Source organism: Glandiceps talaboti, chromosome 18, assembly GCF_964340395.1.
Source record: "Glandiceps talaboti chromosome 18, keGlaTala1.1, whole genome shotgun sequence".
Lineage (NCBI taxonomy): Eukaryota > Metazoa > Hemichordata > Enteropneusta > Spengelidae > Glandiceps > Glandiceps talaboti.
In genome coordinates this window covers 18,279,891-18,293,559 of record NC_135566.1, presented here as the reverse complement: position 1 = coordinate 18,293,559, position 13,669 = coordinate 18,279,891, and the positions used below count along the sequence as shown (strand labels likewise).

The following is a 13,669-nucleotide window of genomic DNA, read 5'->3' as shown; positions in this document are numbered from 1 at the left end:
TACCGACCATTCAGAAATTTGAAAGCAAATAGTATGGAAATTTCTATGCGTCGTTTTCGCAAGCCCAGACCACCAAACAAATGTCTGGTGGTCTGAATCGCAAGCAAGATCATATTTTCCATTGATGCAGTGACTATAGGCTATGGGTAACGATGCCGTAAAGGGGTGGTGTTTTACGACAATGCTAAGAATCGGCAACAGCCAGTCGACACGTAGAGAACTGTTGCCAATGCCAAAATAGTGTATATTATATTTTCTAACATTTTGTTCTCCCTTTTTCCATCGTACGTTGCTGTGAGTTTGGAGCATTTATCAGCACACTTTGTCAGAAGTAGCGGTGAACATGTTGCCTTAGTTTTAATTTCGTGGTACATATCAACATATCTTGCAATCATTGAAATAATACTTCAATATGGCGAATTCGCAGAAATGTGTTCTGAAGCAGTATATGTATGTGACATGGCCAAAATGTCGGGTTTTACGTAGTTATCATCATGTATAGTGGTGGTGATTGTTCCCAAATATGACTTCATGAAAACAGCTTCCATGTACTCCTAAAAGGTTAAGCATTTCGTCATAAGCAATATTCTCAAATGAATTTACTATACCTTCTACCTCTCAACCCCTTACCGCTGATGTAATTCTAGAATTAACCCACGCCATGTTTCACCATAGTCACGAAATTCCGAAAACATTAATTCATCCATGTCTAATTTTTTACGGGTATATGTGTAAATACGAAAGTGAATACCAAATATCAAATATAGAACAGTTGATAATATTTAATTAAAAAATGTATCAATAGATGTACATTAGCTTTTGTGATATTTTGAGACCATGTGACAAAGTTTTACTATTATAGAGGTTTAATAAGGCGGTATGGAGTTTTTTATGAGTCACACATGTTTTTTTGTTACAAATCGCATAAAGCAAAATACAGACACTGGTAGCATGCACGCATATGAAATAATACATTTCATATTTCTGTGAACACAAATCAACATCATCATCACTAGTCGGGTGTGATAAGGCTGACCCTATTTTGTTATGTTTCGAATTACTTTTTCATAACAATTATGTGTCAGTCGGTCGATTATTAAATAAAAATAAAACAATTAAAATATGCTTCTATGCCTCTCCTTTTTCTCCTCTCTACTTGTTTGAGCTGCATTTTAACTTAACTTAACCTAGCTATTTTTATTAACGAGAAATAAAAAAAGGGGCCACCCTTGGAAGGTTCAAACACAAAACTATTTGTGTTCAAAGTAAGATAAAATATAACATTTTGTGTGGGTTTTATGCGCTATCGGCGAGGGGGGGGGGGCTTAGGAAAAAAAAATCAAAAACAAGATTTTTTTGAAGGACACGGTGTTGAATGATGTTAAAATGTGAGAACAATATTGAATTGCTAATGCTAAAATGACGACGGTAGAAAATATTATTTTTTATTTAATTTAAGGTTGGATTTGGATTTTTGGACGTTTTATTGCAAAATGGTAAATAAGTTAACATTTCAAACTTTGATGGTAAGAGGGTTATAAAAATATATATCCAATATTGAATCATTAGTTAATATTTTTTTCATTTTAATTAACTAATGAACTATTTTGAGATATAGGTAGTGATAGAAATCCCATATAAACATCGTCACCACCGTACAAGGCTTGTTTTGAAATCTCACAATTTCAGGTAAGTAGAAATTTAAATTTCATTCTAATGCTACATGAATCCTTTTCCCGTCGAAAACGTAGACTTTCTTGTTGTAGAAAGAAATAATTTCAGCGTATACTTCACTAAAAACATGTACATGTAGTATTTCTTAGTTGTTATATTTTATGGCGCTTACTTTTTCCTTTAGTGACGTTTTCAAAAATATTTTTTTAGAGAATGGCGAAAGGAGCAGAATATTGCTGAAGTTTACACAAAAAACGCCCTAGGCAAATGGCTCTTATGCCCTGTATAAATCCTTTTGGGATTTTAGAAAAGGAATTTAGTATGAAGACAGTGGTATGAAGAGAACGTCTACACAAGTCTTGCAAAGAGCATGGGTCTGTTGCTTTTTTTTTTGCTTTTTTTTGCTTTTTTTTTTTGGGGGGGGGGGGGGTTGGACATAGAGAGCCTTGCCACAAAGAGGACATTGTTTCATGACAAAGACATAACTAGCTGTTACCCAAATAAGGAGAGTGGATGGTTTTGTAAAATGTCTTGTTTTACCTTTGGAATATTTCTCTTTTTTGACAGGATTTGATTGATAATCTATTTGTCTGTTCGAAAGAAGAAGAATTGGTAGTCATTTGTTTCAAAGATGCGTACCACAGTATTGGTGATTGTTATTGTCCAACTGATCGAGCTCAACATCGGACCCACGTACGCTGACGGTATTTACACTATACCATTGTTTTCCCTTTCCTTTTTTCACAAAACAGTGCTGTACTTTGTTGTACTGTGCTGTGCCGTTCTGCACTGTGTTGTGTTGTACTGTACTGTACTGTACTGTGTTTGCTGTACTTGGTTGTACTGTATTGCATTGTATTGTACTGTACTGTACTGTACTGTACTGTACTGTACTGTATTGTATTGTATTGTATTGTATTGTATTGTATTGTACTGTACTGTACTGTACTGTACTGTACTGTACTGTACTGTACTGTACTGTACTGTGTTGTGTTGTGTTGTGTTGTGTTGTGTTATGAGTTTTTATGTAGACAGTGAGAACACTGTAAGTCTCAGTTCACTGCATAGTTATTAGTAAACTATTTTATGATATGAGTATTATTTATTAAATAAAGATATATCACAGTAATGTGAAATGCCAGTAGTAATTGTCGACCTCGGGCCTCTGAAGTAATTCTAGAAAATGACCATGCCATGTTTATAGTATTAGTTATTAATTATTATATCAATACATCAAAATCTAATTTCTACGGGTGCATATAAATAAAAAGGACGGTGTGATATATTTACGTGAAATACCAGTAGTAATTGTCGAACTCAAATGAAGAAGAAACACCTATAAATTGTATTTGTATATGCATATTTTACACCAAACTCTCTCAATACATTTCGTTCATAATATTTTTTTTTTTCATTTTTCCTTTATTTTATTTCTGATATTAGAATATTGTGTATGGCCCGATGATTTGGAAAAAAAAGCTGACAAATTTGGAAAGTAGGGTCGAAGCTGTGGAGAAGTGCAGTAAATGCATAGGTACGTTAATCGTCAATCTGGCAGACTTGACTTTTAATTTATTTGGTTTATTCTTTTCTGTTGCTGTCAAAGAACATATAAAATCTACCAGATGTTCCTAAGACTGAGAGCCAATCTTGTTTACACACGTAGATTGCATAGTTTCGAAATGGGTTTAGGGCGTCAACGTAGTAGTTTGGTCGACGAACATGCACTATAGCCATGGTGATGTTCTGCTCGGAGTGGACGGGGGTGGGGGTGTTTTACCTTTGCGGTAAAAGGGCATGGTTTTTTTTTTCAATCTGATTAAAATCCAGAACAAAACAAATGACACAAAACGAAGGAAATAGAGGTAAATAAAGACATCTAGCCGCTTTCGCAACATCATACTTTAATCAGATTGTGTTTTTTTTTACATTTACCAAAATTAATCTTTCAATTGGTCAATCATTCAATTAAATAATCAACCAATCAATAAATCGTTCGATCGATCGATCGATCGATCAATCAATTACATACTTGCTCGCTATACCCCGTGATCTGACCATCAGGCTGCCCCGGAACAAAACACTGAAACGACACAAAGTGATGGCAGTAGAGGTAAATACAGACATCTAGCAGCTTTCACCACAACATATTTTAACCAGATTGATTGTTTTTTACGACGAAGAACCCCTTTACGTTTACCACCGTACAACCATACGATCGCATGATATATATTAGTGATCGAATTGTTGAACATTTAACATTTATTTATTTTGACCTATAGCGCCTTTTTTATTATAACAAATTATTCAAAAGCGCTGAACAATAACAATTCAAAAAATGAAAATGAAATGAAAGGAAATGAAATGAAATTGTTGAACATGTATTCAATAAATGCTGTTACCCGTCATTACATTTATGTCAAAATGCACGTGATGCACTGTTTTGCATCTTTCAAAGATAGTGATGTTTAAATTTGTGTAATTTTTGGGGGGGAATTTTCCATTGCAATTTTAATTTCTTTTAATTACATCTAAATATACAGTCTAAATATAATAAACTAAACGGTATGCACTGTGGAATACACTGTGTGCTTTATGTATACTCTATATTAAAATTCTATCATTTCAAACAAAATTAATAAGTTTAGATATAATGAAAACCACCACGTTAAGAGTAACAACACTATAGAGAAGGATTTCTTGCATCTGTTCACAGCAACATACTATCTGTTGTGCACTAGGGTTCATAGGCTCTACTTCATACAACCATGAAAAAAAAACCATTCCATATACTTAGCAAGATCGCACTGTTCTGCTACATTTTGTCTAAATGAAATAAAATTATTTAAACGTTAAGCAACAAGAAGCAGACATGCAGGCGCCAATGTTTTGATATCTGTATTTGATGTCTCCATGGTGGCACGTTAGTTCATTTTATTTAAGACAAAATGTCGCAAGAAACTGTATTCATTCAATCTTGTTATCTTAAAGTGCAGCATATGCAGTTTCTTATTGTGGTGTTTTATTTGGTTTCTGCGTGGTTGTATCAAACAGAGCGGGTGAACTCTAATTGATAAGGGGCTGCAACGTGTGTGGTCAGCTGATAGTTGCAACACTTATACGAGAAGTGTCACTAAATGACTTCCGAATAAATTCTGCTGTCGGACCAAATATCGATCAATAGTTGCCTTGATTCAATGGGTCAATTGAATTGTGGTTGTTTCATTCCTCCACAGACTGTGTGACACGCTGGTCCAATCTCTCTGCCACACACTATAGCGCCGAGAGTAGAGTACGATGTGAAAATAAGGAGGTGATGACGGGATGCAGTAGCTATCTGCCCGGCAACGCCCATGGAACCCGAGATGGAGATTTCATAGAGGTTGGGAGTGACGGTACACCTACCTGCGTTGCACGAAATGGTGCTGGTGGATCTGGTAAGAGTTTCTGACTCTTACGTCTTTCATTGGTTATACATTTGCTATATTTAAAAAGGGACAGAGGCCATAATTTACCAATACAAGAAGGATTTACGGTTGTCATAAATTGTATAAGGATAGTGTATTCGATGAATATTAACTTTTTTTGTTTTCGTTCTGTCATTCTAGTTTACTGTTTTGATTAAGTTTTCTTTGTTCCTACTCAATTACCAGGAGTGAAAGCTGCTGCCAGATGTTGTAACTGGCCCGAAATGCAATGTACCTACAAGTTTGGGCCAAAATCGGGTACTGGTGACGATCATCGAAGCACTATTGCATGTTCGGAGAAGATTAATGGAATGGATGCATACTTAACAGGTATGACGGTATCATAAAATAGAATGCAACTAAGTCTAGGAATAAATAAAACATAATTCCTACATTGATTTGATATACAACTATAACAGACAGACAGACAGACAGACAGACAGACAGACAGACAGACAGACAGACAGACAGACAAACAGACAGACAGACGGACAAAATAATAGTAACCTATATGCATGCATAAACGCATTCTAACTACTATACTACTAGGTATTAAAGCATCGGTCCGCACCCTAAAATTAGCGCCCTCAACAACGATTACAATTTAAACTGGTTCCTGTACTGCTTATGGATAATATCAACCACTGGTTAATATGTACAATGTCTAATTATTGGCATTTTAACAATTGTCAGTGATGAATATATTGTTGTCTGATCAAAAAATCATACTCCAGTTACATCTAGTACAGTTTTAACATGGTCATCGTGACAGAACATGGCGACAGATTCAAAACCACGCTTCGCTAAAAATTTAATCTTGCCACTACACTATGTAATACTGACCACTAATTAACAGATACAATGTCTTTGCACAATTAGTTTTTAATTAACCAATATTTAGTGAATATATTTTTGGTTATTTTATGAAAAAAAATGACCCAGTTGCAGCTAGTGCAGATTTAAAGTCAGCTTTTATCAGATGACATAGCCTTGAGTGCATAAGAAAGTCGATTTAATTTTAAAATTAATTACTCATTTCAGGTTGTATGGCTTCAACTTATTGGCAGTGTTTGGATGGTGCAAAGCCGAATTCTGCCACTTCTGGGAAATTAACAACTATAAATAAAGGAGAATGTTTTGCTTATAATGGACTTGGAGGTGGTGGTCAGTATTGGGATAGATATATTCGTAATACTATCATGAATGAAGAAAGATAATAATATATTTGTACTTATACAAACGTAATGTGTGAAAATTGTTTATGTTTGATATTTTTACTCTTATTTCGAGTAAGACAGAAATAATGGCATGGACACTTATTGTCGTTATTTAGAAGGACCCAGGGTATACATCCTGTATTTACAGTTCGAACGTGTACCACTTGGCTTACCTATGGTGTAAGCTACTTTCAATTTTTTTATGGTATATTTCAAACGTTACTTTTTGATTATATTACCCAACCCAGGTGTATGGGCACATGCTGCTTGCTGTGCGTCTAGACATTTGGAATGCAAAGCTAAATGGAGTGCAAAAGGTGGTGGGGGAGTTAGAGACAGGGCTACAGTGTCTTGTGATGCTGGATGGATTATGACTGGCTGTAGTGTTTACACTCTTTGGAAAGTTACAAATGGCGCTTTTATTGAAGGTGAGTGTATACCTACTGCACCTGGATAACATTGAAATATTTGTGTCCCAACCCAATTCATCAGGACTTATGATTTAGGAATTGAACACAGAATTGCCATATTCAGTCTTTGAGACCACGTTATTTGCATCCATATGAAAGCGATTAAAGGGCAAAAGAGGAACACCACTTGGGTTCTGGAGTAATTTAATAATTCACATCACATACGTTTTGCCCGGTTGCCAAGGAAAAAAACACTTTTTTATCTCTAATCTTCTTTCAGTGGTAACTGTTGCCCTCACGGGTCTTATCAGACATTAATATTTATTAGATGAACAATGCATACTTTAATGGCTTTTTCTGAAGAAAATACACACTCAGGAGTGGACTTTGTGCATTTTGGCAACAAACATATTTATTTGCATTTTAGCTCCCAACGGGCACCGCCTGTAAGGGGCTTATACGTTAGATACAGTGCGTGCCTGTGTGCATTCATTCTCATATCTCTGGCATCATCCGATTGATTTCAACGAAATCTGGCACAAAGGTAACGCACTGTGTGGGACATATGTACATCACTTTGTTTTGTGACTGAATCAAATATGGCTCAATAGCAGCCATATTGTTGCATCATAACTTTGGAGGTATAGTACGTAGTGATGCCTTTCAAGTGCTGACATCCATTTCATAAAATATGAGCATTCTTTTAAGACATTGACCTTTGACCTTGAAAAAAAGATTAGCCAAATCTTCTTGAATCAAACATTTCAAGTGATGATGGTATTTTAATCATGACTTCGATTTGACTGTGTGTGTGTGTGTGTGTGTGTGGCATAGGCTAGTAATTTAATTTTGCGACCTTGACCTGTATAGCAAAATGGCGGCCATATTTGTGATAAAAAATCAACAAACTTTGCCTGTTATTTCCAAACGTTTGATACATTTGGGTGGACACCATTCAAGTGTCTACCCATACTATCAATAGTAAGCTTTCTCATAAGACACTGACTTTTGACCTTGACAGATTTTTTCAACATGAAATGACTGAAATGTTCCTTTCTACATTAACTCAAGAAGATGGATACACAAAGACGCCTTCTAAATGTCTATACCTTTGACTTTGACCTCCATATTCAAGGTCAATAGGAAAGTGATCAATAAATTATGGAGTTTTGTATCTAGAGGCACCATTCAAATTTACACAAAAACTTTGCCATACAGCACATCAGTTGGTCAATGTCTTCAATAAAAACTTGTTATACGTGCACTATTAAATCTAAATGTGGTCGCCATTTCTATTAAGGTCAAGGTTGCAAAATTGAATGATGTCATATGTAACTTACTGTCTGACATTTGTGCCAGGTTTATTTGTAATTAAGGTGTGTGTCTGAGATATAGGTGTTAATGAACAGACGGAGGGACATGTATCATTCCTAAAGTCCTCTCCCGGTTGGAACTGATACCTTTATCTATTATAATAGGTTTTCAGTAACAAAAAGCAATGTTATTTGCATATCATATGATAAGATGTTCATGAACATCAAATTACAGTTTTCCAATTTTAACTTTAAGTTTTACATTTTACAAGAAATGATAAAGAAGCAACAATCAGTACTAGTTATAAAAGTCACCGTCTACGTAGACACTGATGACCCCTACGGTCGTCTTCCTGAAGTTGATGGTTTTTTTATATAGTTTATCAACAAAGTTAACACAACATTGTCTACTTTTCACAGGAGCACAGTACATAGCTGTCAATGGAGGTAATAATAAAGACGTATATGCTATAGCTATATGTTGCAAAGAATTGTGAATAGACACATGATGATGATGATGATGATGATGATGATGATGATGATGACGACGACGACGACGACGATGATGGGAACATCATGGTAGAATATGCCTCGCGTCCAATTGCACTCAACATCAGAATACTTCAAATCTCTCCAAGCATTGCCTGATAAGTTGCTTCTGTTATGTGACCTCTGACCTACTTTATACATCAACTGACAATGGCTTTGAAAGTTTTTAATCAACAGCAAAAGTTTATTTCCGAGTCACATATTAGATCTCATCACCTTCATTTGATCAACTCTCCAATCTGGCATGGTCTTGATTGTTTGGATGTAATTTCAAATTGTTACTTGAATAAATAGTTTTCTCGTCACGCATTATTTGAAGGTGCCACAAAGTATTCGCCTCATTACACTGTCAAACTAACACAAATCACTTTCCTTGTCTGTGTATAAATTCGCTCATTGATGCATGGCTACAATACATAGTAGGATACAACATACACAAATACACACAAATAAACAAACGATATTCAAGTTTGGACTATGAGGGCGACCTGTCACGGCGTACCTTACAGACTATATGCAGATAACTTGAAAAAAGAAATATTTTATTTTCAAAAGAAATGGTACACTCTCAATATAACACAGTCTTACGGAATAGAATATGTATAAATGGGGAAAAAGGTTCTTTCATGAAATTCAATCCAAACAAAATTAAGATCAAAATAAAACAGTGGAATAGCTATTCAAATAAAATATATGATATGATTGCATAACATCTCAGTTGCATGCTGCATTAAATATAGACAATTAAGTACATCACTGTTAGCTGGTGTAAAACTGATGACAAATCAGGGGTCCTTTAAATCAAATCTCTTTCCTATGCCAATTTAAGTAGTTTGTTAGACTAAGTCTAAAAGTTCAAAGATGATGTAATGTACGTTCTCCTTTGTTTTCTGATCGAAGTATAGAAACCATACACAGGAATGGACCATCATAGAGAACACAAACTGGTATACACAAAAAACTATAAGACTAAAGAATTTCGCTGCGTCATCACAATAATTCCTTCATGGATTTAAGACATACAAAACTGATCAACTGAAACGATATACAGATTACAAACTTGCATTGAATACTCCAGACATCATGTTTATCTATAACGTGTTAAGGTTCATATTGTTGCACTAAAACGAAATATGACGTCACACCAGTAGAATACTAAACTTCTATTGGGAACCCCTACGGCATAATTGCTACTGAGAAATTCTCACTGCAAACTAAAAACTACATGTGCTATCAAATCATCTCGGCGTTTAGCTCAATGAAAAAGCACGAATCAAACGTTATTCATGCAAATGAGTAAACTCCCAACTGCTCAAATGATGTAAACAAAATATAAGTAGCATCCCGAGCTCACAAATATACCCTATTTGGACATTATGTAACTGCACCAATAAATACTAACTTGTTATACTATTGGATAGAATTCTACGATAGATTAACAAAAGACATGATATGTTAATGACTGTATGGGTGGTTTCAGTTGAATTTCAAATATCGCCTCAGGACCTCATTGAGCTAGACATAAAGAGAGATCTTGAGATCAATGCATGGATAGTACTAGACTAAATGGTTAGAGTGCACACAAAGCATTTACTGGTAGTTAGGTATACAACATATATAAATAAGACACTCCTGGAGATTAGATTATTTACATACTGTAAATTATACAAAAAGTTTTACCATGCTATATTTTTATTCTCTTTTATTTTCCATGTACTCTTTGAGATTTCTCAGTAAAGTAGCGTGTGCATCATCTCCTACACGTTTGGCAATAAAGTGAAAAACGTAGAGTAATTCTAATTCTAAAACGTCATGAACATGTGTGACATTCTTGCCATCTTGTTTCTTGTCTGTTAGGGTAAATTTACCATGTCCAGGGAACTCGCCACACAATGGAGACACTATTGTTAAGTTACTTGTGATACTATTCCTAATGAAAGAAAAAGAAATGAATAATCATAAATGTATGTATGTATGTATGTATGTATGTATGTATGTATGTATGTATGTATGTATGTATGTATGTATGTATGTATGTATGTATGTATGTATGTATGTATGTGGTGTGTGTGTTTCGTCCTCTTTCATTATGTTAGTTCACCACATCTCGGTAATTAGTTGAATGTTTCAAAAAAATTTAGAAAAAATTGCCTAAACATACTGTATCATATACATGATACAGCGGGAATGTTTATCAGTAATTGCACTAAAGGTTTATTCGCTCACAGCATCCAGCCAGTGTCGTCGATAAAACTGTTGACAACGAACTGTTATGTACTAATTAACAGGGACCCACTGAATAATGTCTGACACAAAATGAACACACACGCACACGCGTGCGCGCGCGCGCAGTGTCTCTCTCTCTCTCTCTCTCTCTCTCTCTCTCTCTCTCTCTCTCTCTCTCTCTCTCTCTCTCTCTCTCTCTCTCTCTCTCTCTCTCTCATTGCGACAAATGTTGAAGCATATGAAATATTTATTTCATTTAGCAAGTAAATTTATCTGCTAACCACAAGAGAGATAATAAAAAAAACATACCCGGTTATCACAGATTCTACTTGTAGATGTTGTTGAAAGGTAAAGTAAGAGAGAAAAACTGGGACGGTTTCAAGAACGGTGTATTTCAGTGTTGTGTATCCATCTCTTTCTTCTTTCACAACTTCTCCATCGAGTTCCATTCTGTTTTGACAAGAATGTGAAAATTACGTGAGTTTCGTGTTGTCATTTACATGATTTTAGCAACTGGTCTGGAAGAAAACTTGTATGGTTTCCCTTGTTGTGATATCACTTAATACAGGAAACCTTAGACGAATTTTGTAACGAATCATGGTATTCGAAGTATACAGTTTAGGAAACCAACAAATGAAATATCGCGATGTGTTCATGGTATTATACATGATTGGACAATATTGACGTCGGCAATCAAGGTCGTGACCCCAGCACATGGTTATGAGAGAAAGCCAGGCCCTGCAACTAGATACTAGCCACGTCCGTCCGTCTGGTCCAATTTCTCAGTGTTTGTTTTGATGTTAGAGACGTTATTTCTGTACGATTTGAAGAATTTTACAATATATCTATATAAATTGATAAATATGGATTACATATCAACACGTGGATAAATTCAACCCGACACGAATGTGCTCTCCCGAGTCCATACGTACATGTCTGCTTCAGCTTTGATCGGCGGAACTATACTACGTATACGTACGTCGGCCGCGGTGACTGTTGATCGTGAGGACCGACAGGGAAACTGCTGGGGTGGGATGGGATCATTACAATACAACACTATAGGAAATAATACTGGGGAATCCACTGAGAGAAAGAATATCAATGGCGTTACATTGTAACACAGTGAGTTGTCGAACTGTCACACGAACATGAGGAATGGTTTTACATTTGAATGGAATCCAGGACGCGGTTATACGTTGCACACACTGCAAATACACATAACATTTTACAATTAGCTTTTGTCGTTGAAAGACATGCAACTACTATTATTTAAGTGTGAGTGCTTTCAGCGGGAAATCGTCGATGAAAAGACGTTTACGTCATCAATGAATCGATTTTTGCATTTGTCGTAACTAAATAGCACTGTGTTTGGATTGTTGCCAAGGTTAAAGGAAGACCACTTGAACCGTGTCTAACGGTCTGTACCTACAAGAATCATCGGCTGTAGATTGTGCTGCTTGGGTGGACAATTCATATGAGAGAATGTCACTGTTTTGAAATCTCACACAACTTTGGACCAACTTCTATAATAATTCACAATGCAATGCAATGCAATGAAAGTCAGGTGCTGCCAACGGTCAGATTTGTGGTTTTCATTTATTATATGGTATGCTGTTTCAAACCAAAAATGATGTTTTTAGTAGACCCTCCCCCAAAAAATCCAACAAAAACAGTGGGAGGGCGTTTAGCTGTTCTTATGTGCCGTCTCCACTGTTAGTGAAGGATACATGCCTTCCTCCCCACCCACTGGACTTCAACTTGCCCGCCAGCTCACTGCCCACCCAATATTGTGAATGATTTACCCACTCCCCACCAGATAAACGTTTGTGCTTTCCACTATACCAACAATTAATTTTGACGTACACAATGTGTCCCAAAAATTCCATGTTTACCCCTCTCACTGTATCAAAATCAGCACTTCCCTGTCGCAATTACTTCATGGTTTGCTCCCCTCCCGCTACTGATCGGCGCAAATTGCCCGCCCACAGAAAAACTACGCAAGAACAGCTTTTTGCAAGAATAGCGGCTTCGTTGACTGCACCTGGAAAGCTAGAAAGTTCGGTTACTTACATCACACCGTGGAAAGAGAGTAACTTTCGAGGATCTGCCAGAACACGATGGACGTCCACAAGTGGTGCAGCAATCACCGTTTCTTCCTCAATGCGTACGGTGCCAGTTTTAACTACGATAAAAATCGAGATGGCAAATAAACCAGCGTAATAAACATTCTTTGGTGTAATAATAGACATATTTTTCCTTACGAAATGGCATGGATTAAGAAAGACGGTATCAATATTCGTGTTACTATCAAGGTAGAGACAGTTTGACTATCATGGGTGAAGGCGCGAGGCGACGTACACAGGGCTGAAAATGGTCAGGTGGTCCAATGTGACCTTTTGAACTTTGAACTTGATCATGTGACATCATGCCAGTAGGGCACTCCGGTGTCTTCGGCACGACAGTGAAATCACGGTTTTAAAAAGTACCATGTTCAAAGTTCAACATAAAGTCGTGACTTTAGATCAACAGGTTGCAGGTTTGAGCCTCATCGCTATAAGTCATCGCTACCGTTTGCTTACTAAGGCAAGCTTAATTTAACACCAATGAATGTTATGCTTCCAAGGAAAGATAGGAAATTAAGAAGGGCTGCTGTGCCTCAGGCGTAAAAAAAATTGTGGGGTTCCGATTACATTCAGTTTTAAAATAGGTGGGTAGGTAGATTTTTTTATTTTATATTTTAATTTTTTTCATATGTGAGTATCTAGTTCGGGTAGTTATGTTTTTCTGTTCGTGTTTTCATATGGTCTCTGCGC

The 13,669-nt window shown here is 36.2% G+C and overlaps 1 protein-coding gene across 1 annotated transcript; it reads right to left on the bottom strand.

The window, feature by feature from the left end:
* Positions 1–9,256: 9,256 nt before the first annotated feature.
* On the bottom strand, positions 9,257–13,203 carry LOC144449479 (uncharacterized). Its single transcript, XM_078140018.1, has 3 exons — positions 12,927–13,203; positions 11,166–11,306; positions 9,257–10,560 (listed from the first exon to the last, which is right to left on the bottom strand). The coding sequence occupies exons 1-3, from the start codon at positions 13,103–13,105 to the stop codon at positions 10,323–10,325; spliced, it is 558 nt and encodes a 185-aa protein (XP_077996144.1). The 5' UTR covers positions 13,106–13,203; the 3' UTR covers positions 9,257–10,322.
* Positions 13,204–13,669: the final 466 nt, after the last annotated feature.